This window comes from Cervus elaphus, chromosome 18, assembly GCF_910594005.1.
Source record: "Cervus elaphus chromosome 18, mCerEla1.1, whole genome shotgun sequence".
NCBI lineage: Eukaryota > Metazoa > Chordata > Mammalia > Artiodactyla > Cervidae > Cervus > Cervus elaphus.
The window spans coordinates 112,347,509-112,374,004 of record NC_057832.1 but is presented as its reverse complement, the minus strand read 5'-3'; the positions used below and the strand labels follow the sequence as shown (position 1 = coordinate 112,374,004).

Below are 26,496 nucleotides of genomic sequence, written 5' to 3'. Positions count from 1 at the left end.
CTGTAAGGGGAGCATTACTCTAAAGCAGAACTCACATCTTTCCATTTTTGATCAGAAACGAAACTTTCTTTTGCTTCGGAACCAAATTTGGCCTCATTATATCAGCTCAAGAGACAACAGAGAAGAGAAACCTTGTTGGGACTGACTCAGAAGGGTACCAGAAGGCGCCTGCCACATCTCTGCCTGCTCTCTCGTTCTCTCTCAAGCCACCTTTGCCCAAGGCTTCCCTGGTTCCCCTTGCCACCGCCAGTCCCGTTTTTTGGTTTCTCCCGCTAGCATCCCCCACTCAGCCAAACAAAATCCCAGTTAATGACTCTGGGTCCAGCTATGGTTCTGCACCCAATTCCTATGTGTTTTTTCCCACACCACCAAGTGACTCCTCTCCTACAATTCATCTGAATGCTGACACTCTCTAGCCGGGCCGAGCATCAGATTCCACAGCATAAGGGCTCATTCCCTCCAGACTCCACCCCACCCCACCCTTCAAACACCTGTAGCAAGTCTAGAGCTCAGAGGCTTCCACAATCCCCTCCTCAGGTTGAATTAATTTGCTGGAATGGCTCAGAGACTCAGGGAAAGAATTTATTAATTAGATTCCTGGTTTATTATAAACAGATACAATTTAAGGACAGAAATCAGCATTTCCATTACCTCTCCAGGCACCACTCTCCCAGAACCTCTGAGGGTTCACAAGCTCAGAAGCTCTCCAGACTCCATCCTTCCGGGTTTTTATGGAGGCTTCATGACGTACTCAGTCTTCCCAGGTTGCACTTGTTGTTCCGTCACTCAGTTGTGTCCAGCTCTTTGTGACCCTATGGACTGCAGCACCAGGCTTCCCTGTCCTTCACCATCTCCCAGAACTTGTTCAAATTCATGTCCACTGAATCAGTGATGCCATCCAACCATCTCATCCCCTGTCATCCCCTTCTCCTCCTGCCTTCAATCTTTCCCAGCATCAGGGTCTTTTTCAATGAGTCAGTTCTTTGCATCAGGTGGTCAAAGTATTGGAACGACAGCTTCAGCATCAGTCCTTCCAATGAACACCCAAGACTGATCTCCTTTAGGATGGACTGGTTGGATCTCCTTGCAGTGCAAGGGCCTCTCAAGAGTCTTCTCCAACAGCACAGTTCAAAAGCATCAACTCTTCGTTGCTCAGCCTTCTTTATATTCCAAGTGGCGCTAATGGTAAAGAACTTGCCTGCCAACGGAGGAGGTGTAAGAGACACAGGCTTGAATCTGGGTCGGAAAGATCCCCTGGAGAAGGAAATGGCAACCCACTCCAGTACTCTTGCCTGGAGAATCCCATGGACAGAGGAGCCTGGTGGGCTACAGTCCACGGGGGCTCGAAGAGTTGGATATGACTGAAGTGACTTAGCACAACACTATATGATCCAGCAATCCCACTCCTAGACATCTATCCAGAAAAAACTATAATTCAAAAATTTATATGCAGGACTTCCCTGGTGGTCCAGTGGCTAAGACTCTGTGCTCCCAGCGCTGGGGGGGCCGGGCTTGATTCCTGGTCCTGGAACTAGATCCCACTCACCACAGCTAAAGTCGTTGCCGCATGCCGAAGCTAAAACCTGACACAGCCAGATAAATTAAAAAAAGAAAAGAAATCTTGCCTACCTTTAAAAAAAAAAAAAAAAAGACACAAAAAGATACATGCAGCCCTATGTTCATAGTGGGCTTCCCAGATGGCGCTAGTGGTAAAGAACCCACCTGTCAATAAAGGAGACGTGAGAGATGTGAGCTCAATCCCTGGGTTGGGAAGATCCCCTGGAAGAGGGGATGGCAAACCACTCCAGTATTCTTGCCTAGAGAATTCTATGGACAGAGAAGCCTGGAGGGCTACAGTCCGTAGGGTCGGACATGGCTGAAGTGACTGAGCACGCATGCATGTTCGTAGTGGCACTCTTCACAGAAACAACCTAAATGTCCATCAACAGAGGAATGGATTAAGAAAATGTGGCACATGGATACAATGGAGTATTATTCAGTCGTGAAAAAGAGCTAAATATTGCCATTTGCAGCAACACTATTTTGTGTGAGTTGCCTTTTCTTCACTTATCAATATGAAATCAAGACTTTCTGGTATAACACCCATCCCCTTACCTTGTTTTATTTTTTCTCCCAGAGTTTCTTACTATCTAAAAAAACATATATAGTTCATTATCTGTGTGCGATATGGCTTCTCCCCCTAGAATGTGAGCTCAGTGAGGGCAGGGCAGAGTTGGTTGTTTCTGTTTCCTTGTTTACAGGCATATCCCCAGCACCTAAAACGATGTCTTGCTCATTATAGGAGCTCCATAAATTGTTATTGGGTGAATGACCAAAGTGGCCTATTGAAGTCACGCTGCCAGGCCCAATGCAAAGGCCACCCTTTCCCCATGTTATTCCTGTCAACATCAACACCCTGTATTCTATGGCTGTTTGCTTCTGTCACCACCTTAGGGCTTAAGGGAGCTGCCTTCCACTTGGGGGCACCACCCGAAAAAATTAAAAACACACAGAGAAGTTCTCCTAGAAGGTAAAGGAACCACATGCCTGTAAGGAAACTGAGTCTTAGAGAGGTTAAGAAAAATGCAAACACACACCCCTCCTTGCCTTACACCTGGGAGGCAGAATGCCAAAATTCTACTCTAGGTCAATCTGGACCTCAGTCCAGTTCAGTCACTCAGTTGTGTCTGACTCTTTGTGACCCCATGAACCGCAGCATGCCAGGTCTCCCTGTCCATCACCAACTCCCGGAGTTTACCCAAACTCACGTCCATCGAGTTGGTGATGCCATCCAACCATCTCATCCTCTGTCATCCCCTTCTCCTCCTGCCCTCAATCTTTCCCAGCATCAGGGTCTTTTCAAATGAGTCAGTTCTTTGCATCAGGTGGCCAAAGTATTGGAGTTTCAGCTTCAACATTAGTCCTTCCAATGAACACTCAGGACTTAGAATTGAGTGGTTGGATCTCCTTGCTGTCCACAGAACTCTCAAGAGTCTTCTCCAACACCACAGTTCAAAAGCATCAATTCTTCAGCGCTCAGCTTTCCTTATAGTCCAACTCTTACATCCATACATGTCCACTGGAAAAACCATAACTTTGACTGGACAGACCTTTGTTGGCAAAGTAATGTCTCTGCTTTTTAATATGCTGTCTAGGTTGGTCATAGCTTTTCTTCCAAGGAGCAAGAGTCTAATTTCTGGACCTAAAGTCTACTAACTAGGTCAGTCTGGATCTAAACATCCCTTCCAGTAACCCTCAGTGCCTGTCAAAAACATACAGGAATTTTTAATTTTTTTATTTAAACACCCAGGATAATGAGCACAGCTCTTAACTTTGGTCTCACAAATAGCACCTTCCAAGAATTATTTAAAAAGAAAGAAAGAAGGGAAGGAGGGAGGAGGGGCAGAAAGAAAGAAAAGGAAAAGAAACCATGCTGCCACTTTTGCTTAGTAGGTCCTCAGTCTTGCTTCAGAGGCTCGATCCAGAGACAGCAGCTTCACAGTAAGAAGGTGAAAGCAGGGTGAAGCCTCTCTCCCCAGCTTTTATCAACAGACACTTGCAAATAATGGTCTTTCTTCTTTCCAGCCAGCACTTCCTAGACAATTTGGTTTCTGCTCTTTTGTGCCTGTCTTGAACCTAAGCCTGAAAGTAAGACAAGCCCCTCATCACACCACTGCGAGCCCCTCCCTTTCTTTCTTTCCCAGCTGGGTCTTACCTTCCCTCCTCTCAGAGGCCATCATTACTGGGATGATTCGGACAAGCTAAGAAAGCTACTTTCTAGCCTAAAGCCTACCCATTATCATTATCATAATAATTAGAACTTTTAAAAACATCACTGTCACTTTCATGTCTTGTTGATGAATAGTCCCAGGACGTTCTAAGATTTTATAAACAGTAATTATCTGTTCATCGCATACTTGAAGATACAGAGGCAGTTACCCATTTCCCTCACCAGGTGGCGCTCATATTTTATGGCCTGGGGTCTGGGTATCGTCCAAACCGCGATGTATTTGGAGAAGTGTGCATTAACTTTTTATAACAGAGGTTGGTAACTGTACCATTCAAACATGTATGTTTCTGTGTGCATACATTTCTAACAGTAACTTCATAACTAGAACTTATTAGAAGATGTTATAGATTGTCCTATTAGAATCCTTCTGTTAAGAACTTCATCAAAGCAAAATTTTAAAAGAATCAAATTTGCATTCAATTAACAGGGCCCATACTTATCAAATATTTCTTTTATAAGACAACAGTAAGTATTGCCTCCAGGCCACATGATCAGTAAATGAAACACGAAAGTGTGGGTTTTGACTATCTATAGCCCTCTCTGGAGGTTAGTTCCCCAGAACTCCCAGCCTAGACTAAAAGTAAAATTGGAAGCTTTGCAAATCAACTCTGTTAACCAAATCTGACAATTTCTTTCAACCTTCTCCCTCCTACTAGCTACACAGTTTACCTCTTTCTCTTCCCTTCCTGCGGTCTAACCTGCAGACATTTTTTTTACAACCAACCTATCTCTTTTCTCTCAGGGGATTCTGGTTTAACACTTGTCTAGACTTGTTCTTATTAAATTTCTGACATGCCCCAGTTCACTGAGACTCATTTGTTCTCTTCCTTCGCTCCCTCCCTCCTACCTGCCCAAGCATTCATGCAGAGTATTAACTTCTGAGGTCAGCAACACCAGTTTCTCAGGCAGTCCAGCCAACAAGGTAAGGTAGAAGCACCACCGTTTCTCATGAGACACACGTACATATGAGTATACAAGGAATTCTGAGTCAGGGCCCCTTCATATGACTGACCCCTCCACGATTTCCTGTCATTGCTCCAGAAGCCAAAGGAAATAATAGAATGATTGTGAATTGCTTTTTACTTTGGAGTGAGATCAACTAAGAATGGGAAGGAGGAAGGTGTGGTCAAGCTTGTACCTAAGTATGCACTTTGATGGAATGTATAACCCCATGAGAATTCCCATTTCACCCACTTTGTCTCTCCCATCGGCACCAGAATCAATCTGACTTCCTTCTTGGTGGCTGCTACTATCCATTCTTCAAGTTTGCTCTTCACTGTGGCCCATGCTGCAATGCAATAGAAGGCTCACAGCTTCTCCACCACCTTCTTTCCTCCAAAACAAACACAATGCTTTGGAGGATGTTAACATTGCAAACAGAGATGGGATTTTTTTTTTTTCTAAGTGCAGGGAGAATTGCGACATAGCCTGAAAGTGTCAGAGTGGTATTTATTCCCATAGCACCTCACAGTCTAAATGGCTCAAGAGCAATTTCTCCCAGGTCTTTCTTTATTCTTCTCTTGCCTTTTCTTGAGATCTGAACTTCAGCCAACCATCCTTTTTCATTCAGGGACTGACACTACTTAGACTCTTCCATCCTCCAGCAGACTTATCCTTTGATTCTCCCTAGTCTGTCTTGCAAATAACCCTGTACATTTTGTTGTTGTTTTAGTCACTAAGCCGTGTCTGACTCTTTTGGGACCCCATGGACTGGAGCCCACCAGGCTTCTCTACCCATGGGGTTTCCAAGGCAAGAATACTGGAGTAGGTTGCCATTTCTGAACCAGGGGATCTTCCCAACCCAGGGATCGAACCTGTATCTCCTGCGCTGGCAGGTGGATTCTTTACCACTGAGCTACCAAGAACCCTGTATAGGAGGACACCAAAATGGAAAGGAAGTGTCCTTAAGTTACATGGTGCCAGGAATAACCTTCTGCATGCTATATCATATTTATACTCTCATTTACCATGAGGTAGCTGTTTATAACCAACATCATGATCACCATCTCTTCCATTTTGTAGATGAGGAAGTTGAGGCTCAGGAAAGCTAGATGATTTGCCCAAGATCACAGGACTATGAGGGCTTCTCAGCCAATGCAAGAGACACAAAAGACTGGGGGGTTCGACCTGTGGGTCAGGAAGACAGCCTGGAGGAGGGCATGGCAACCCACTCCAGTATTTTTGCCTGGAGAATCCCATGGACAGAGGAGCTGGCGGGCTACAATCCATAAGGTCAGAAAGAGTTGGACACGACTGAAGTGACGGGGCAGCCCAGCACATGACTGAAGTGACAATGTTAGAACTTTCTAGTAGACAGCTGTGCTCCTGACGCCTCAGAGAAAACTTCAAACTGCCTTTATCTCACAACAGGCCTACTCTGGTACAAAGAGCTGCAGCTACTTAAACAACATCAGATGTTTTCCTCTTGGCAACATGACAAGGAAGAAGGGAGGGGTGGGGCGTGGGTGGGAGGCAGAGCGGGTGACGGGGTCAGTGGTATTGCTCACAGACCACCTCTGCACGTATTTAATCACTTAAGGAGCCATGAGGCTAGCAAAACTTCTCCTTCATAAGCGGAAGTACCTTCTAGGCAGATTAAGCCTCTCTCGGAGACACCCAGACAAGCCGGATAAACAGTGGGAGTTGCCCAGTATAGCAGTTCAAGTGTACTACTTTAACCACAAGTCAAGAGATCTTCAAAAATAAGATGTTCTTGATACATGCAATACCACACAACAAGAGGAATCAACCAGCACACAACCACATGAAGAAATCTCACAAACAGCAGAGGAAATGAAAGAGCTCAGACACCAAAGAATACATATCAGATGGTTCCACTGTATGAAGTTGGCAACAGGCAGCCCTAATCCGTGGTGTTCTCAGGGGTGGAATGGGTGATGGAGGAAAGTAAAACAATTTCTACTTTCTTTGCTTCTGGAAACACTGAGTAGAGGCCACGGGCCCCAGAGTCAGGCAGACCTAGGTTCAAATCCTAGCTCTGCAACTGAGTGATTTTAAACAAGTAACTTAAATCTCAGCGCCTCGGGTTTTTGCATCTATAAAATGGGACTAATAATACCTTCCTCAAAGGGTTGGTGTGAGAAGTAAATGAAATAATGTATGTGAAATGCCCTGGTAGCATGCGTAGGTGCTGTAATAAATGGTAATGATGATTATCCTGCCCCTGTTGCCTGATGGTAAAGCAGGATCAGAGAACAGATGGGGAAGAGCCCAGACACAAGCAAAGGGAAGGGCCGAACTAGCCTGGTGATCAAAGATGCGCAGAATCTGCCCGAATGCCACACAGAGAGGACTGTTTGTTCCCTTTCCTACTGCCCACACAGTCTGCGGATCCGGCTGCTGACAAGCACAGGCCAGCCCCATGTAGCCAAAACAAAAGCTGCTTTGGTCCCTTCCACGCTGGCCCTTGCTAGGGACCTGATCCTAATCTGATAAACCAATTTGTACTGATGCTCTCACAGCGGTCGGGGGCAGCTTACTGGGTTCCCCTTGTGGTTAAGCTGCATGTTATCTAGAGCATTATGGACGTCCAAGGCCTTGACCCAGGCTGGGTGGATCTCACCTTATGCCAATATCCCCAAGGAGCCAGATGGGCTGGTATGCAGGGAACAACTTCAACAGGATGGTGTTAAGGTTGGGCCGTAAGACAGAGCCAGGGCACACAAGTCCAAGGTTGAAGGGACATGCAGACTTCCCTTCCTGATTGCAGAGTGAGAACACAGCCAGACAACTTGGGCTCCCTCCGCCTGAGAGAAGGGACGGGAATCCCTCTGGGAAGGCCTGAATAGAAGGCCTACAGCTCCCGAGAGAACAGAGCAGGGGAAGACCATTCGGTCTGCATACTGTATTGTCAGCTGACGTCATAGGGTACCCATACAGGACAAGCATACCGCTGATGCACATAACATACGTGTCACACTGAAGGGAGAAAACCAGACTCCGGAGACTAAGTGAAATTTTGAATCAGGCAAAAGAGAAAGCCTGGAGCCAGAGGTGGGACTGACTGCAAAGGGCATGGGTGTTTTCAGGTGAAGAAAGTGTTCTGTAACTTGGCTGAGCCAGTGCTTACCAGGGTATATGCATGTGTCAGAACCCATTGACCTGTACTCTTGGGTTGGGTGTGATTTATGCAAAGCATCCTGCAATAAATTTGCTTTTAAAAGAAAAGAAAAATTGATGCCTTAGTCATTGTGGTTGTTCCACTCTGGGAGTAACCTGGGAGGCCGGTAAGAGAAGGTCAGGAAAGTCCTGGCCTCTATCACTCTCCAAGCCCAGTAATGTTTGCTCAGTATCTTCCAGTTAGAAAAGTACTTTCTCCCCTTGGGATCATCACACCCACCCTAGGAGGTGGGCATGCTTAATTGCATTTTGTAGCTAAGGAAACAGAGACACACAAGGCTGAATGAGCTGGCCTTCATCTTCTGACCCTATATCCCATTGTCTTTCCTGGAAATGGTCTCAGAGATCATCTGGGTCTAAGAAAACTAAGGTCCAGAGAGTGGAAATAACTCCAAAAAGCTGCACTGTTAGTGAAGGACAGAGGCCAAAACTGAAGGCGTGCCTCCTCCCACAACAAAGGGAATGGGGGACTGTCAAGTTGGGGTTCATCCTGAATGCAGCTGGACGTGGGCTTTCCTTCCCCCTCTTCAACACTTCCAGACTCAGGACAGAGAAACAGTCTGACCACAAAAGCCAGGTTCCTCTGGACTCCACCTCTCTCTGCATGGGCAGCCCCTACCCCACCCGCCTTGAGTCCCAAGGGTCTTGTAACTTTAATGAACCACACCACGGAGCACATGCATGACCTCACCGCAGTCTGGCTTATTTCCTAGCACGATTGTCCAAAGTTTGCTCCATTTCCCCCCTCTGTTGGCTGTGCACCCTTCGCCCATTCCTCCCCGCTGAAATCACAAAGCTCTGAGCCTTTGGAGCCTGCAGGAGCCTCCCCCTCCTTCCCACAGTCCTTTACTTTAGAAAGAGGCCCCTGGTGCAGAGCCTATGTATCCTATGGCCCCCTCTGTATATACATTCTAAAAGCATGTGTATGTGCTGGGTGAGGGATAGGGTGGCCGAGGGGGCAGACGGAGACTAGAAAGAGGTATATGATGGTGTGTCCACAGGGGAAAGACATGAATTTGAGCAAACTCTGGGAGACAGTGGAGGACAGAGGAGCCTGGCGTGCCGCAGTCACAAAGAGTCAGGGCTACAACTTAGTGACTGAACGACAACAACAAAACCATAGAGAAAACACCTTGGATGACCAAGAAACAATTGATGGTGGGTAACTCTGGGGTCAGGAACTGGAGGGTGGGAGGAGAGAGGATTCTACTTTCCGTTTTGTTTCTTTTCTGTTCCATGTGAATTTTCCAACCAACGTGCTTGGATTCCATTTATTTATTTATGCCAATGAGGCTAGTCTGGGCCAGGAAATTATGAGCCATTTTCCTCCTGTCCTTATCTGTATGTAAAAAAAAAAGAAACATGAGAAGGATTAGTTTTTTGAAACAAAATAAGCACCTAAAATGCACCACCTCCCTTCCCCCACGGTGACCAAAACATGCAACAATTCAAATGATAGAAAAACTATGGATGAGTCAGCCAGAGGAGATGGAGCCAGAGAGGGCTGCAGGAAGGCGCGGCCCCAGGCATGGGACTGACCACCGGCCCTCAGTGGGCGATCGCTCCCTTTGGAGCCACTGTCACCCCTAATGTGTGCCTCCTGCCTGTCACTTTAGCCATCTCTGCTCTTGCTTTATGCTCCAGCCCCTGCAAACACTCCTCAGCCAGTAGTTTGTTTAGAGCAAGGATTCTTCTTTGACACTTTCAGAGCTTGCTGCAAGCAGAGTAGAAACTGAACAAACGTGTATTGAATATACTGGAAGGCACTCTCCAACAGGGGCTTCCCAGGTGGCTCAGGGGTAAAGAATTCACCTGCCAATGCAGGAGATGAGGGTTCGATCCCTGGGCCGGGAAGATCCCCTGGAGAAGGCAATGACAACCCGCTCCAGTATTCTTGCCTGGGAAATCCCATGGACAGAGGAGCCTGGAGAACTACAGTCCATGGGGTCGCAAAGAGTCGGATACAGCTGAGCAAATAACACAAAAAAGTCTTCAACAGGAGGGAGGCCGTAGGTCTACACCACGTAGCTCCTCTTAGCACTTGCATTCAGAAGCCCTCACCAGTTTCTCCCATTGATCTATAAAGTGCACGGTATAGTGCAAACTCCTTCACGCGTGTACCAAGACCTTCCCTGCCCAGGCCCACACCTGCCTTTCCTGCCTGATTCCCAGGACGACAATCCTGAGCCCAGCAGTCAGACTGGTCCCTTCACCACTCCCAGAGGCACCTTGAGGCTCCCTGCCCTCGGGCCCTCGCTCACGCCTTGCCCAATCTCTGCCACCCAGAAAACCCAGCTCACCCAAGTCTCCTCCCTCAAGACTCACCTACCGAGCCCCCGCCTGGACTTGCTTCCAACCAACCTCGCCTTGCATGATGGTCACCTAAGCCTCCCCGACAGAAACGTGTCTCTTTACCCTGCTTTCCCCCTCCCGGTGTCTGTTACAGCGCTGGGCCCTGAAGAAAGGGAGAAGGGAGGGGACACCTGGGTGTAGTTAGGCCAAAGACCGGTTGGAGACAGGGATGGGTTTAGGGTCCAAAGGAGCACGGAGCCAAGTCGATTCCCAATCCCACCCACTAGGCGGCGCCCGCAGGCTCGTTCCGGTCAAGGCGCCTCCGGTTTTTTTGAAGTTTATGGCCTGTTTTACAAGTTTCCTTCCTGCCCTCCTGTCCCTTTAAGAAGGTGATCCAGGTGAGGCCGGGACTCCGCCCCGGGCGCTGGCCCCACCCCCTCCCCGCCCCCGCCCAGCCGGCCCGGCTAGCCCAGTTCTCGCGACCTGGCCCCGCCGTCCGGGCCGCGGTCCCAGGTCCCGGCCCAGCGCCATGGAGCGGCGCTGGCCCCTGGGGCTCGGGCTGCTGCTGCTGCTGCTGCTCTGCGCCCCGCTGCCCCCGGGGGCGCGCGCCGTGGAAGGTACCGACCCCCGCCCCGCCCCGCCCCACCCCCTCCTCCTCCGGGAGCCGGCATTCCAGAGGCCCTCTCCTCGGAGCCCCTCTCCAGCGCTCTTGTTTTGCCCGGCTGCCAGGCAGTCGACTGGCCAGGCCAGTCTTTGGCCTTTAACCCCAAACAGCTGCTTTCCCGGGTCACTCACCCCTTTCCCTGCTGGCCAGCAGTTTGCTCCTGGGTGGGGTGGGGGTGGAGAGTGAGTTTCTGCTGGAAGCAGCCTCCCACCCCAGCGATCTTGGGGACTCTCCATTCCCAGGCAGTCCCAACCTTAGGCTCCCAATTCAGAGATCTGACCCTTCGGAAGTCGGAGGTGGAAGTCCCCTTATGCCATCTTAAGCCCGGGGACAGAGGGACCTGCCGCTGGGGGTGGGTTAGGTGCAGGTGCTCCTGGCTGCAGAGGTCAAGCCTTTCCTGTGGACACTTGCATGCTCTGTGATCCTACTATCCCTGCTTCCCGGACTCTTGGCTGTGCCTGTACCCCCACTCCACCACCTCGTGCAGGCCAGGCCCTTTGCCAGGGGGAGGCAGCCTCCCCACCCAGGATGCCCCTCCAGAGTCCCCTGTCCACATCCTACCCACTCAGCGGCCCCCAGCAGCCAAGCTCATCTCTGGTCCATCTGCCCCTCCATTTCTACACCTGACGGTCCCTGCCGAGTGTGAGGCCGTCCAGCCTCTCTGGGACTGCTCTTCCTGCCGTTGACTTTGGCCAAAGGTTCAGCCCTCCAACCCTTGCCCCACTCTGCCTTTCTCCCTTCACACTCGGGAGAAAGACAGACTAAGCCCTGGAGCTCTTCTTCAATCCTCCTTCCAGGGAGGTTTTCCTCCCCCAAACCTCAGAAACTCGCAGCAGTGAGGGTACAGGATGCTGAGCCTTGGGGCTGGGGGCCCGGAAGGAGGAATGTGAGTTGCACGTGTGGGGCCTCCCCCAGAGATGACAGCCCCCTTTCTCTCCACCTTCAGTCACTCTGATGGATACTAGCAAGGCACAGGAAGAGCTGGGCTGGCTCCTGGATCCCCCAGAGGACGGGGTGAGTGTCAGGGGGCATCTGGGGTGGCTCAAGGCTGAAGGCCACTGGGAAATGGGATGGTGAGGTGGGTGGAGGAGCGGAGAAAAGAGCTGGAAAAACTGGAAGTGTCTCCTCCGGGAGGGGGAGGGGAGGGGAGGTGAGTCAGAGCCTCCTGAATGGGACTTGGGGGGGGGGGGGTCAAGCTTCACCCCATGGGGAAAGCTTCAATGCCCGGCTCCTCCTCTCCCTGCCCCAGCGAGGAAGGGCTCAGTACTTGCGAGGACTTGGAAGAAGATGAGAGTGACAGCCCCTGGGAAGAGAATGGACCATCCCTGAGATGGCTGAGGGCTGAGACCCGAACACAGAAGAGTGTCTTCAGTCTGGGGTCCATCCATCCCAGTGGAGTTGTGCAGATAGGTTTCAGGGGGTCAGGGGCCCTCATCAAAAAGTATTTAGAATTAGGTAGCTGTATGTGGACTTTTTTTTGTTTTTTTCTGGAGAGGAGAGACAGAGTTTTCATCACCTTCTTCAAAGCATCTTTGACTCTCCCCAAGTTAAAAGCTGCCCCATCAGAGAGCCCTTGGCCCTTCCGTTCTCCCCAGCCCAGGCACAGCATGCATTCTAAGCCCCTTCCCTGTTGGATATTCCAAAGTCCCAGTGAGCAGGGGGAGGATCCTGTGAGTCCCAGAGCGGAGCTGCCACTCAGCTTAGCGGAGCTGGGCCTGGGACCACAGGAGCTTCCACAAGCACCATAGCCTCCAGGACTCTGGCCTCAGGCCTCTTCCCTCTGGTCCTGGACTCTGTTCTCTGGGCGTCCTCTTTTCTTTCCTACGGCAGTAGGAATCCAGCCTCCATTTCTGGGGTTACTTGCTTTCTTTCCCTCTGGGTCGCAGGGTCCTGGCTCCACTCTGGGCTCTCCGGTGGAGTGGCCTGTAATTAGAATTAATAGACAAAATCATAATGTATCCTACAGGAGAGGCTGCTCGGAAAATCCTGGAGTAGGCCAGCTCTAATAGGTGCCGCATCTCATAAACCAGCTCATCGCTCCACAGTGGGGGCTGTAGGTCCGTCTGCAGGCTCCCACGGGCTACCCCTGCCACCCCCCACTCAAATAAGTCTCCCCTAACTGGGCTGGAGTGGAAACAAGGCCCCTTTTGCAGCTCAGGCTAAACAGCTTTGTACTAGGAAGGCAAGAAGACAGCAGCAGGCACATTTCCACTGACTGCCGCGTCCCTTCCACCCCTCTCCATCTTTTCAAAACACACACACACACACACATCCAGATTCAGCCTCCCCAGAACAGACCTATGTAGCAGCCAGCAACCAGAGTGATAAGTGAAAGGATCCTTGCTGTGGATCCCGGGCAGCTGCTTCTCCCACATCTGTCACTGCTGGAACCAGGGGAAGCATGTTACAGCTGGGAACATCTGCTGCTCCTGGCTCCAGCTGCAGCCCTGGCAGTCTAGCTAATGAGCTGCGCGTTAACCACCCACCACCTTTCCACCTGACCTCCACCCCAAGCCTTCCACTCCAGCTTCCCCATCACAGCTCCCTAAGTACAGGCCCTTGCTGCCTTCCGTCGCTGTAGCCAGGACACCCCTTGTTCCATCTTTGAACCCCCTACCCTAATACAAAAATACGTGCCTCACAGCAACATATACTTCTGCGCCTGCCCCACACCACCCCAAACTTTAAGTTCATGGCACTTTTCCTCGCCTTTTCTGACACTGCATGTAGTGATAAAAACCCTCGGGGAAGTGAACTTGCTATGGGCCTGAGTCTCTTCTTTATACAATAAAGGGGTTGCAGCCAAAATATCGCTGGAATATTTTATAGAATTTGAGCGCTTCTTAAAAATTCATCTAGCAGAGAATATACTTAAGAATGGCTGAGAATTCTTTTGAAAAAGAAGAATAATGAAATAGGAAACTCGTCCTACCAGATATCAGAACATACTATACACCAGTTATAATTAAAACACTTGGTATTGCACAAGAATATTCAGGTCAATGCAACAGAATAGAAAGTCCCCAAACAAACCTGCATACTTGAGATTTTAGTCTGTGATAACATTGGAATGGCAAATCAATGTGTAAGGTAGAGCCTAGTTGATAAATTGACAATTCAGTGTCCATAATTTTTTTTTAAAGGAAGAAAGTAAAGTTACATCTTCATACTATGTGCTCAATCAGTTGGGTCCAACTCTTTGCTGCCTCATAGACTGTAGCCTGCCAAGCTCCTCTGTCCATAGCATTTTCCAGGCAAGAATACTGGAGTGGGTTGCCATTCCCTTCTCCAGGGGATCTTCCCATCCCAGGGGTCAAACCCGGGTCTCCTGCATCTCCTGCATCGGCAGGCGGGTTCTTTACCACTAAGCATTGCCTGAGAAGCTCACTATACACACAAAAAAATTAATTCTAGGAAGCTTAAATCTAAACCTAAAAACCAAACCTATAAGAATGTTAGGAGAAATATAGAATATCTTTATAATCTTGGATGGGAGAGCTTCCCAAGCAAAATATTTACATAACACAGAAAAAGGAAAGAAGAAAAAATGTTATTATGTAAAAATTTTAAAAGACATCATTAGCAAAATTAAATGGTATGATGGAGGAAATATATGAAATATACATTTCAAACAAATGATTAATATCTGTAATGTTAAAGAAAAAAAAGCTTATCCAAATGGATACTCAAAAGATTCAAAAGATGACAGTAGAATATTGGGCAAAGTTATAAAACATAACTGCTTAAAAATACACATAGACAGTGAACAAAAGAAAAATGCCACAACCTCCTCCCCAAAGAAAGGTAAATTAAAATGGCCAGAAGCTGTTTTGTCCATAAGATTGACCAAAAATAAAAAGCTCATTAATGTCCAGTGTTAATGAAGTTTTGAGAAAATGTACCTCCTGCACTGTGGACATGTAAGTTGATAAAGCCTCTGTGAAGGACAATTTGGCAATATCTTCTTATAAAATTTATAATGTCCTTGCCCTTTGGTACAGTAGTTCTACAGAAATCATAAAAATCTAAACATACTTACTTAAATTTTTTTTAAAAAAAGCTAGAAGTTACCTAAATATCCAACAATAGGTAAATAATTATATAAATTATGGTGCATCCATACAATGAGATACTATTTCGTGAATTGCTGAAAATAATTAGGTAGATCTATACACTGTTGTGGACATCTTTCAAAGACAATTTGTTAAAAACAAAAAGTAGGTTACAAAATGAAATGTATATGTTTAAAAAAACTTACCTTAAAAACAGGCACACCAGAAAACATTCAAGTATTTCTCCGGAAGCCCTGAAAATGATCTGGGAGGTTTTATTCCAAGTCGTTAGGAATGGGTGGATAGACGAGAAGAATTTCACTTTTTATTTTATGTAGGTTTTTATTCGTTGGCTTTTTGTAATAAGCACATAGAAACATGATGATTAAGAGCATAAACTCTGGAGCCTAGAATCCCTGGGTGCAGCTCCCAGCTCCTCCTCTTAATAGCTGATGCCTTGAGCAAGTAAGTCCTTTAACCTAACTGTTACTCAGCTTCTTCATCCAAAATGCTTAGAATAGTGATTGGCCCATGATAAGCACTATATTAGTGCTGGCCATTATTATTGCTAAGATTAAACATTTTTTTAATGTTAAACATTTTTTTAATGTTAAAAAAGAGTTAAGGAAGGTGAACTGGATGATGTCTAGGAGTCCAACCAGCTCTTTCCATGTTGATTTTGATAGTGGCCATAACTGGAGGGAACATTGGAGAGGATGAGATTAGATTCCCTCATTTAGAAGAGTTCTATATTTGCTTTTGCCCTCCAAAAGTCAGGAGCCTTCACGTCATACATAGTCTCCCCTCCTCTGAACAAATAGGCAGAAAGATTCTGTGAATGAGCTACCCAAAATCTGCCTTTGGGGTATCTGACAGCTTTGCTGATAAAATAGGTGAAAATGGTGCTCACATGCTTAGAGTTAGGATGGGCTCACTGAAGGGTCCAGGGCTGGCTGGCCAGGATTGTTAAGGAGGTGTTGTCTTGTACATGTACTAAGCTGCTTCAGTCATGTCCGACTCTTTTCAACCCTTTGGACCATAGTCCGCCAGGCTCTTCTGTCCATGGGATTTTCCAAGCAAGAATACTGGAGTGGTTGTTATGCCCTCCTCCAGGGGATCTTCCTGACCCAGGAATCTATTGGCAGGCGAGTTCTTTACCACTGGCACCACCTGGAAAGCCCATTGTCTTGCTTATGCTATATCCAAGTAAATCCCCAACCCTGAACACTTAACCTACTATCCTGTTGCATGGGGTGTTGAGAGAAAGCAGGACAAGAAGTGTGAACCTGTGAAGCTCTGACACCAGCTTCCTCGCCTCCACTCTACAAAGTGAGTATCTGGGGAGTCGGTGATGATGACTTGGAGGCTGACTCTGACTTTCCTCTCACAGTGGAGTGAGGTGCAGCAGATACTGAATGGGACACCCCTGTACATGTACCAGGACTGCCCCGTGCAAGAAGGCAGAGACACCGAGCACTGGCTTCGCACCAATTGGATCTACCGGGGAGAGGAGGCCTCACGCGTCCACGTGGAGTTGCAGTTTACCGTGCGGGACTGCAAGAGTTTCCCCGGGGAAGCAGGGCCTCTGGGCTGCAAGGAGACCTTCAACCTCCTATACATGGAGAGTGACCAGGACGTGGGCATTCAGCTTCGGCGGGCCATGTTCCAGAAGGTGCTCCTGCCCCTCGTGGCCATTTCAGCCCTGACACTCATCCCTGCCCCACTCCCTTCCATGACCCTGCTCTGCTCAGAGAAAAGAGAAGGTGGCAGAAACAGGAAGAGGGTGTAGGTGTGGAATAACAAAAAGAATATGGGACTAGAAATCAGAAGGGCTGGATTCAAGTACCTCTTCAGCTGTGTCCCAACACAGGGAGTGTCGCTTAACCTCTCTGAGCTCTTCCTTGTCTTGAAATGGTGATAAAAATATTTTTTTATTATTAATGAGTGCCAGCCTTATCTATTTTAGAGGCCTTTATGAGCATCTATTTAGATAAGAGCATGGCATGGTGGGGGCAAGGGAGAGGTATTTGGACTTTTTACATCAATGCTCACCACAACTGTGTGTGACACATGCCCATGAGTATACCTAGAGTTGTGTAAGAAGACAGTTCTCTGCAAGCTACTTTCTAATCTTTTCTCTTTCTTTCCTACCCAAGAAAATATACTGGAATGCGAAAGAAAAGGGAGCATATTATTAGAGGATGTAATCTCATTTTTTTCCAAAGAGCAGCTGCTGTAAAGTTGGTTACTAGTAATAAGTGAACGATGACACCCTTTATAACTGATCACCTCATTGCCACCGAGGTTGGGAACACCTGTGAATAGTGGGAAGTATCAGAGCTGTAGCTTCCTAAAGCCTGGGTTCCCATCCCAGCCCCACCAGGTGGTGGCTGTGTGATTTCATCCAAGTTTCTTCTACTTCTCTTGGCCTTAATTTCTTCATCTGTCACATGGGGAAGGTGATCCATTCTACCTTGCAGGATTAATGCACATAAAAATGCTTGGTTCAGTAGCTCCCACGTAATCGGTCCTCTGTTGATGGCTGTATAAATTGTGAAGTGTCAAGCAGGCAATCGCTTCTGTGGTGTGGGAATGAAGCACGACTTTGCCTTGTTCCCTCTTCCCCTACCTCCTTCCCAGGTAACCACAGTGGCCGCCGACCAGAGCTTCACCGTCCGAGACCTTGCATCCAGAGCCGTGAAGCTGAACGTGGAGCGCTGCTCCTTGGGCCGCCTGACCCGCCGAGGCCTCTACCTCGCGTTCCACAACCCGGGTGCCTGTGTGGCCCTGGTGTCCGTCCGGGTCTTCTACCAGCGCTGCCCTGAAACTGTGCACGGCTTGGCCCAATTCCCCGACACTCTGCCCGGACCTGGGGGGTTGGCCGAAGTGGCAGGGACCTGTGTGCCCCATGCACACGTCAGCCCTGGCCCCTCAGGTGCACCCCGCATGCACTGCAGCCCCGACGGCGAGTGGTTGGTACCGGTGGGGCGGTGCTACTGTGAGCCTGGGTATGAGGAGGGCGGCAGCGATGCTGAGGAATGCCTCGGTAAGAAGACTTGAGGAGATGGGGAGAATCTGCAGGGGCCCCTTGTGGGAGGGACTTCCAGGTGCCAAGGGCTGGAAGGAAGCCCACGCTCCATCTCAGTTGACTTTTACACTGAGTGTCCAAAGGCCGTAGGGAGACATGTACCGGGGTGTTTCTAGCACAAAGGATTGGGAGAAGGGATATGATTCTGCCTGTAAAACGCTGGACGACCTTGGCTCTGTGGCATTCTCTCTCCAGCCTGCCCGAGTGGCTCCTACCGGAGTGACGTGGACGCACCCCAGTGTCTCAAGTGCCCCCAACATAGCACAGCCGAGGCTGAAGGGGCCACGGAGTGTGCCTGTGAGAGTGGGCACTACCGCGCTCCTGGGGAGGGCCCCCATGCTGCGTGCACACGTGAGTCGGGGCCAGGGCCTGGCTGTCTGTGAGGGGGTGCAGGACTGTGGCTAAGCCTGTGTTGGAGTCAGAACTTTCCAGAGCCTATAAGATACTGGGGACCATCCAGGGTGCCAGCCACATAATGCCCTCAGCCTGCACCCCTTCTCTCCTAGAAGAGCACAGAGATACGGTTAAGCCACCTTTCCCTCACTAGGAATCAAATCTCCTGGCGGGACCTTCAGAGGACTTCGAGAATCAGGGTGTTGGGAGGAGGCTGGGAGCCAGCAGCTTGGGGAGAGAGCAACGCTGGCCCCTGCTGATGGCCTCTCTTTTCCCACAGGTCCCCCCTCAATCCCCCGAAATCTGAGCTTCTCCATTTCAGGGACTCAGCTCTCCCTGCGCTGGGAACCCCCAGCAGACCTGGGGGAACGTGAAGATGTCAGATACAACGTGGAGTGTTCTCAGTGTCAGGGAGCAGCACTGGACGGGGGGCCCTGCCAGCCCTGCGGGGCAGGTGTGCACTTCTCTGCAGGCCCTAGCGGGCTCACCGCACCCTCGGTGCGTGTGGACGGCCTCGAAACCCACGCCAACTACACCTTCAACGTGGAAGCCCAGAATGGAGTGTCGGGGTTGGGTGCCTCCAAGCCTGCCAGCGCCTCACTCAGCATCAACATGGGGTCTGCAGGTGAGGGGCCTGGGGGCCAGCAGGGCCTGGAGAAGATGGGGGGTGGGGGGGGCATAGGACCATGGGGACAAGTCGATGGGTGGAAAGCCAGTAGAAGCTACTTAAGTGATTTCCTCCCTCTGAACTCGCAGAGTCCCTGTCAGGCTTGTCCCTGAGACTGGTGAAGAAGGCACCACGGCAGCTGGAGCTGACCTGGGCAGGGTCCCGGCCCCGCAGCCCCGGGGGGAACCTCAGCTACGAGCTACACGTGCTGAACCAGGTAAGAATGCGACTGAACATCTCTGGTGTCTGTGCCTGGACGCACCCGATATTTCCTCGCCTGGGGTGCGGGATAGGAGAAGACTGCCCGCAGTGACCTGTGTGGCTGTCTCAGGGCAGAACCCCGTCAGCAGCCCTGTCCTGACCATTCCCCAGCCTCCCCTCCCGCATGTTCCCAGGACTGCCCATCTCCTCCACCAGGTCTGGCACGGCATGGCCCAGATAACATGAGCTCCCCCCATCCGCAGGACGAAGAGCGGTACCAGATGGTTCTAGAGCCCAGGGTCCTGCTGACGGAACTGCAGCCTGACACCACATACATCGTCAGAGTCCGCATGGTGACCCCTCTGGGCCCCGGCCCCTTCTCCGCTGACCATGAGTTTCGGACCAGCCCACCCGGTCAGTGGCTTACTCTGTTCTGTCCCAAACACACACACACCTGTCATCCCCCTGAGGTTTCTCAGACCTTGTTCTGGTTAGTGAGCTCCTTCCTGTAGACACACATGCAGACACGCACACACACAAGCTTCCTGGGTGGACAGCTCCATGCAGCTCACACCGCACCTCCTTCTCAGACACTCATCCTGATGCCGTATACTGCCAGCCAGCATTCTGTCCAGTCTCCTAACCTCTCAAGTCAGCATCCACTGGCTGGCAGCCCAAGCTGATGGTCCCCTGGATGGGCCCTTCCCACGGGCTTTCTCACCCACACCCATACCCATCTCCCTGGTTGGGGAACACATACCCCCTGCATGTGCCCTTTTAGCCTCCATCATCCCTGGAGGCCCTGAGCACCCCCAGACTTCTTCACCCCGTGTGCCTGCAGTTTCCAGGGTCCTGAGTGGAGGTGAGATTGTGGCCATCATCTTCGGACTGCTTCTGGGTGTAGCTCTGCTGCTCGGGATGCTGGTCTTCCGTTCCAGGTGTTTCTCCTGTGCCCCCAACCGCCCTCCCCACCCTGGGTCCCCCGTGCCCAGGCAGAAGCTCCTGAATGCAGTCCCAACAGCCCTCCCACGCCCTAGTCCCAAAGCTCCTGTGTCCCCCCCCACCCCCTTTTGTTTCTGGGGAGAGCTCAGCTGAAGAGCATTTGGGCCCCTGAGATGGTCCTGGGCCCCTGAAGACCCTGGTCCCCACCCCTCCAGGAGAGCTCAGCGGCGACGGCACCAGAGGCAGCAGAGGCAGCGAGATCGCGTCGCCGATAGGGACCGAGGTGAGCCGGGAGTGCCTATGTGCACACGTGGTGCACATGCGTGTTGGGAGGTGCCCCTAGGACGAGACCCAGGGACCCAGGTTTGCTAGTGCAGTTCTGGGGGCACGAGTGGGCTCTCCTGTCTCCGGGGCTGTGGTGTTTCACTCCTTAATTAACTTTGGTTAATTAACTCCATACTAATAGTCCCCCAGAGGCTCTGTGCAATTACCTGTGAGCTGTCGGAGCCACTGTACGGATATGCCCGGGCTCTGCGCCGCCTTCCTTGCCCTGCCTGGCCGGGTCTGTGGGCTGAGGCTGGAAGGGAGGAAAAGGCTCCTTCCAGACATGGGGGCTGCCCGCTGGTCACCTCATTAGGTGCCCCACAAAAGGGGGAGTCTGGGGTCCATCCAAGTCACGGGGCGGGAGGCAGGCTTGTCTGGGAATGTGAATGAGCTGTGAGTGACCGGGGCAGGGTGTTGAGCAGCGGGGAGGAGGGAGGCGAGGACGTAGGGTCGAGGAGCCTTCGGAAGATTGGGTCACTCGAGGCCATGAACACGGTTCGGGTCTGGCTTCCTGCCTCCTGCTCTGGGCCCCGGGAGGCGAGGACACACGAGCTTTGCATGTAGACACAGGAGGAGTGACTGGGTTCTGGAGGCTTCATTGCTGAGGGAGGAGACTATCTTTCACTTCAGCCAGGACAGGGCTTCTCAGGGGTCAGAAGAGCCAGGACTCTGGGGTCTGCTGGCCCCTCCTCCTGGTACCCCTGAGCCCCCAGAGTTGGGCCGAGTCCACCCTGTTCTGCCCACAGAGGACAAGCTGTGGCTGAAGCCTTACGTCGACCTCCAGGCATATGAAGACCCTGCCCAGGGAGCCCTGGACTTCACCCAGGAGCTCGACCCGGCCTGGCTGGTCGTGGACACCGTCATAGGTGAAGGTGAGCCCCGTGGGCTCCTCTGTGTGGCCACGCAGAGCTGCCAACAGGCCCCTTCCTTCCGGCCCTTCTGTGTGGAGCCCAGCTGGCCTCTCCTCTGCCCCAGGAGCTCCCAGATGAGTCTCCTCCCCGTTGTACCCTGTGTCCTGAAACCACCGTGTTCACGTTGTAACCCCCTTATCAGGTGTCCTGGAGCAGCCCCCACCTCCTGCACCATCTGTCTCTGTGATGATGGAATTTCTGATAAAGAGCAGTGGACACATCATCTTTATCAAGAGACAGGGTCACTGTGCCCGGGCTCAGGCTCTTCTCAGAGGGTTCCCAAACGTGGAAGGGATTCAGGGCGTCCCGCATTCCACCCTACCAGGGGCCCAGTGTCCTTGGGCTGCCCTGATCCCTTGGGTCACCAGGGGAAATGGATCTGAACAGCGAACAAAGCTCGGCAGTGTCTTGGCCGATTGTGTGGCCAAGCTGGCCGAGTTGTGACTGGAGCAGCTTGCGGAAGAGAGGTGGCAGTGGTCAGCCTCCCCAGTCACTTGTGTACTGACCCTGACCAGCCTGCCCTCCGTGAGCACAGTCCAGCCCCACTGCACAGTACCCCCTTGCCCACTGTCTCCTGACCCCCGAAACTGTGCTAGGTGGGCAGACAGTGCTAAGCAGTTTGCAGAGCTGTACTCCTGATCCCAGCTCCCAGCCCCCCGGTCCTGGGAAGTACAGCCAAGCCCTTTCTCAGGGAGGAGGGTACACCATGTTTCTGCTCCTCTGGGCCAGAGAAGAAAAGGGAACTGGAGGACTGGGGAGGTCGCTGCCTGTCCCCCTTGGGAGCCTGACAGTGTATCCAGCCGTGACCCTGTTTTCTTTCCACCCAGGAGAGTTCGGGGAAGTGTATCGGGGGTCCCTGAGACTCCCCAGCCAGGATTGCAAGATTGTGGCTATTAAGACCTTGAAAGACACATCTCCCGATGGCCAGTGGTGGAACTTCCTTCGAGAGGCGACTATCATGGGCCAGTTCAACCACCCGCACATTCTGCACCTGGAAGGCGTGGTCACAAAGAGTATGAGGGGTGGGACCCAAGAGAGCGTGCAGGGGCTGGGGAGGGGGTGGGAGAAGAGGGCTGAGACCACCGGAAGTGGAGGGAGGCTGTGCCGTCAGAGGCAGGAAGTGTGGTTCTGGGTGGAATCGGGGTGGAGGCTGCTGGGGTGATGTGTGCTTTATGTCTCAGGAAAACCCATCATGATCATCACGGAGTTTATGGAGAATGGAGCCTTGGATGCCTTCCTAAGGGTGAGGAGGGTATAGGACCAGCTGGGAAGGGGGACTGGCCACAGAGCCCCGCCCGGGCATGGACCCCGGCTCTGGGAAGAGGAGACCCAGCCTGGCCCCTGACTTTGCCCACTCCCTGCTGCAGGAGCGGGAGGACCAGCTAGTGCCTGGGCAGCTGGTGACCATGCTGCAGGGCATAGCGTCCGGCATGAACTACCTCAGTGACCACAATTACGTCCACCGGGACCTGGCCGCCAGGAACATCTTGGTGAGTCAGAACCTGTGCTGCAAAGTGTCTGACTTTGGCCTGACCCGCCTCCTGGACAACTTTGATGGCACCTATGAAACCCAGGTGAGCGCCTTATACACCTATCACATACACATCCACACACTGTACATACAGCCGTCAGTACATACAGAGCAGGCATGCTCATGGGGACACGGTAGCTTCCCATGCCCTTTGGTGCTGAGACGCCTCAGCTTTCTGCCCCGTGTGCCCCGTTAGGGAGGGAAGATCCCCATCCGTTGGACAGCCCCCGAAGCCATCGCCCACCGGATCTTCACCACGGCCAGCGATGTGTGGAGCTTTGGGATCGTGATGTGGGAAGTGCTCAGCTTCGGGGACAAGCCCTATGGGGAGATGAGCAATCAGGAGGTGAGCCTGGTGTTTCTCACACCTCCTGGCCCCTCCCCAAATCCTCCACAGCCCTTTCTTGCAAATACCCCGATTTCTTCTTTCTGCCCCTTTATCTGCATTCCTAAACTCTCTGGTCCCCTTCACCTCATGCCCTGTTGTCTTGACCATGCCCACCCTGGTCAGGGGTTCAGAGGCTCCGTGGCAATGATCTGTGTGCACAGAGATATTCCTGCTGGGCTGCTGGGCTAGCTTCCTGCCCTGCTCCTCGCTACAGGTAATGAAGAGCATTGAGGACGGGTACCGGCTGCCCCCTCCTGTGGACTGCCCCGCCCCCCTCTATGAACTCATGAAGAACTGCTGGGCCTACGACCGTGCCCGCCGGCCCCCCTTCCACCGCCTGAAGGCACAGCTGGAGCATCTGCATGCCAACCCCCATTCCCTGCGAACCATTGCCAACTTTGATCCCAGGTAACCACATGGCACCCCACTCCAGTACTCTTGCCTAGAAAATCCCATGGACGGAGGAGCCTGGTAGGCTGCAGTCCATGGGGTCACTAAGAGTCAGACACGACTGAGTGACTTCACTTTCCCTTTTCACTTTCATGCATTGGAGAAGGAAATGGCAACCCACTCCAGTGTTCTTGCCTGGAGAATCCCAGGAGCGAGGGAGCCTGGTGGGCTGCCGTTTATGGGGTCACACAGAGTCGGACACGACTGAAGCGACTTAGCAGCAGCAGCAACCACCCTGGGTGGGGTGGGCAGGTCTGGGAGAATGGAAACGGGCAGCCGCCACATGCACCAAGCGCCGGGCCCGTGGAGCTCCCAAGAGTCAGGCATAGACACAGGATTCCAGTCTGCACTTTGAGAAGAGTCTGCTCTGATGGAGGAGGTACAATGTCTCAGCCTTGATAGCTCTAGTTTGATGGAGGCTTCCCTGGTGGCTCAGGTGGCAAAAGAATCTGCCTGCCAATGCAGGAGACCTGGGTTTAATCCCTGGGTTGGGGGTATCCCGTGGAGGAGGGCATGGCAACCCACTCCAGTATTCTTGCCTGGAGAATCCCCATGGGCAGAGGAGCCTGGTGGGCTACAGTCCACAGGGTTGCAAAGAGTCGGACACGACTGAGCGACTCAGCCCAGCACAGAAAGCAAGCACGTGGAGATAGAAAGTATATGCAAGCGGCTGCCAACCTGCTACCTGCTCCAGGGCGCTTGGTCCCTGAGAATGGGGAAGGGAAGACAGAGAAACTGACAAGAGCCAGCCGGGAGATGTGTTTCCTGAGAGGGGCAACCTTGTGGGGTCTGGGAAGGCTCCCAGCTCATGTAGCCAGCAAGGCTTGGGGAGCTGAGGGTGTGCCAGTTGCAAATAATGCAGGGTGCAGAGAAGTTTGGACTTGATTCTGACCATTTTTTTTTTTTTTTCTTTCAAACTGTCCATGGGAGGGACATGGTCAGTATTGCCTTTTACTGAAAATAGTGCCAGAATACAGAGAATCAACTGGTTGTGGGGGTGAAATGGGAGAGACGGGCACGGCTTCAAATGCTTTATCGGGTAAAGCAACTCTGGTGTGCTGGCCTCTGTATCAGACCGCCATATATAACCTTGTTTCTGGGAGAAAACATGCTCCCAGTTCCAACTTTTGAAACTATCTTTTTGGAGCACAACTCCCTGGTGCACTGGAGACCGCATGTGCTAATCTTTCTGGAATGTTGGATATTTTTCCCCCAGCAGATTTACTTTGCTAATGGTTTTTGGCCCCGGCTGGCTTCAGGACAGGAACACTCATTGTATTGTGGGGGGGGTCAGAGTGCAAGAATAACAGCTGAGGTTGGAGGTGGCAAGCAGGGGGCTGCTCCCAGAACTCCCGGGGGCCATCCTGAGAAAAGGCGAAGCCACATACACCTTCCGGGGCCTCTGTTCTCTCCTCCTCCTCCTGCTTCCTCTCAGCTGGGATACTTAATCCTCGTGTCTTAGCCGGCCCCCATCAGTTGCCCAGAGCTGGCCACTGCAGTGCAGGCGGGCCGGTGGTCCCTTCTGTCTAGACCTCCAAGGCTGCCTCTTGTCCCCAGGTCTGTCAGTGCTGCAGGACTGTCCGCCTGCCCCGTGGCTGTTGCCAGGCAACAGGCCAGGAAATGGGTTCAGAGACAATGGCCGGGCTAACCCGCAAAGTCCAGATAATCTCTGTGCCAGACGCCCGGCTTGCAGGCCAGCCGCACAGGCACGGAGGCCGAGCCCCAGTTTCAGGAAAGCCCTGCATCTCCCATCGAGTGCGACTGAGGGGTCCCCCCCACACCCCACAGGGTAACCCTTCGCCTGCCCAGCTTGAGTGGCTCCGACGGGATCCCCTACCGAAGCGTGGCTGAGTGGCTGGAGTCCATCCGAATGAAGCGCTACATCCTGCACTTCCGCTCCGCTGGGCTGGACACCATGGAGTGCGTGCTGGACCTGACGGCCGAGTGAGGACCCTGGGGGCCTGGGCAGGGCAGGGCCGCTGGGGATCGAGCCCCGGGACTCACCGAGCCCCTCTCCTTGCCCACAGGGACCTGGCGCAGATGGGGATCACGCTCCCGGGACACCAGAAGCGCATTCTTTACAGTATTCAGGGCTTCAAGGACTGAGCCTTCCCCTCCCCGACCCTGTCCTCAGGGAACAAGGATGGGACCCGGGTCCCTCGACCTGCCAGACCCAGGATGTCGGTGCTGCTCCTGCTTGCCCTTCCCGAGGAACTGCCTCTGAAGTTCTCTGAAGTCTCTTTGTTTTAAAAAGGGAGGTGGGGTAGAAGTTAAAAAGTGAATTGTGGGAGTTGGGGGAGGGCTTAATATATATTATATACATATACATATATATTTTTGTAAATAAACAGAAACTTCTCCCCAGATTTTTGTTTTTTTTAATCCTCTTCTCCATCTCGGGCTTCCCAGGTGGCTCAGTGGTAAAGAATCCACCTGCCAATGCAGGAAACGTGGGTTCAACCCCTGGATCTGGGAGATTCCCCTGGAGGAGGACATGGCAACCCACTCCAGTATTCTTGCCTGGAGAATCCCATGGACAGAGGGGCCTGGCGGGCTGCAGTCCATGGGCTCACAAAGAGTCAGACACACCTTAGCAACCCAGATGGTAAAGAGTCTGCCTGCAATGAGGGAGACCTGGGTTCGATCCCTGGATCAGGGAGATC

General features: G+C 51.8%; 1 protein-coding gene across 1 annotated transcript; it reads left to right on the top strand.

The window, feature by feature from the left end:
* Positions 1-10,678: 10,678 nt before the first annotated feature.
* Positions 10,679-26,199, top strand: EPHA1 (EPH receptor A1). Its single transcript, XM_043873104.1, has 18 exons — positions 10,679-10,839; positions 11,833-11,900; positions 16,329-16,610; positions 17,579-17,984; positions 18,222-18,377; positions 18,700-19,044; positions 19,176-19,303; positions 19,551-19,701; positions 20,129-20,225; positions 20,445-20,512; positions 21,300-21,425; positions 22,292-22,477; positions 22,646-22,707; positions 22,832-23,038; positions 23,192-23,341; positions 23,598-23,791; positions 25,622-25,777; positions 25,861-26,199. The coding sequence occupies exons 1-18, from the start codon at positions 10,752-10,754 to the stop codon at positions 25,937-25,939; spliced, it is 2,949 nt and encodes a 982-aa protein (XP_043729039.1). The 5' UTR covers positions 10,679-10,751; the 3' UTR covers positions 25,940-26,199.
* Positions 26,200-26,496: the final 297 nt, after the last annotated feature.

Excerpts from the sequence above, each read along its gene's own strand:
- EPHA1 (XM_043873104.1), top strand. The coding sequence starts at position 10,752 with ATGGAGCGGCGCTGGCCCCTGGGGCTCGGGCTGCTGCTGCTGCTGCTG. Across the intron at positions 19,045-19,175 it reads CATCAACATGGGGTCTGCAG|AGTCCCTGTCAGGCTTGTCC; the intron begins GTGAGGGGCCTG and ends CTGAACTCGCAG. Across the intron at positions 25,778-25,860 it reads GTGCTGGACCTGACGGCCGA|GGACCTGGCGCAGATGGGGA; the intron begins GTGAGGACCCTG and ends CCTTGCCCACAG.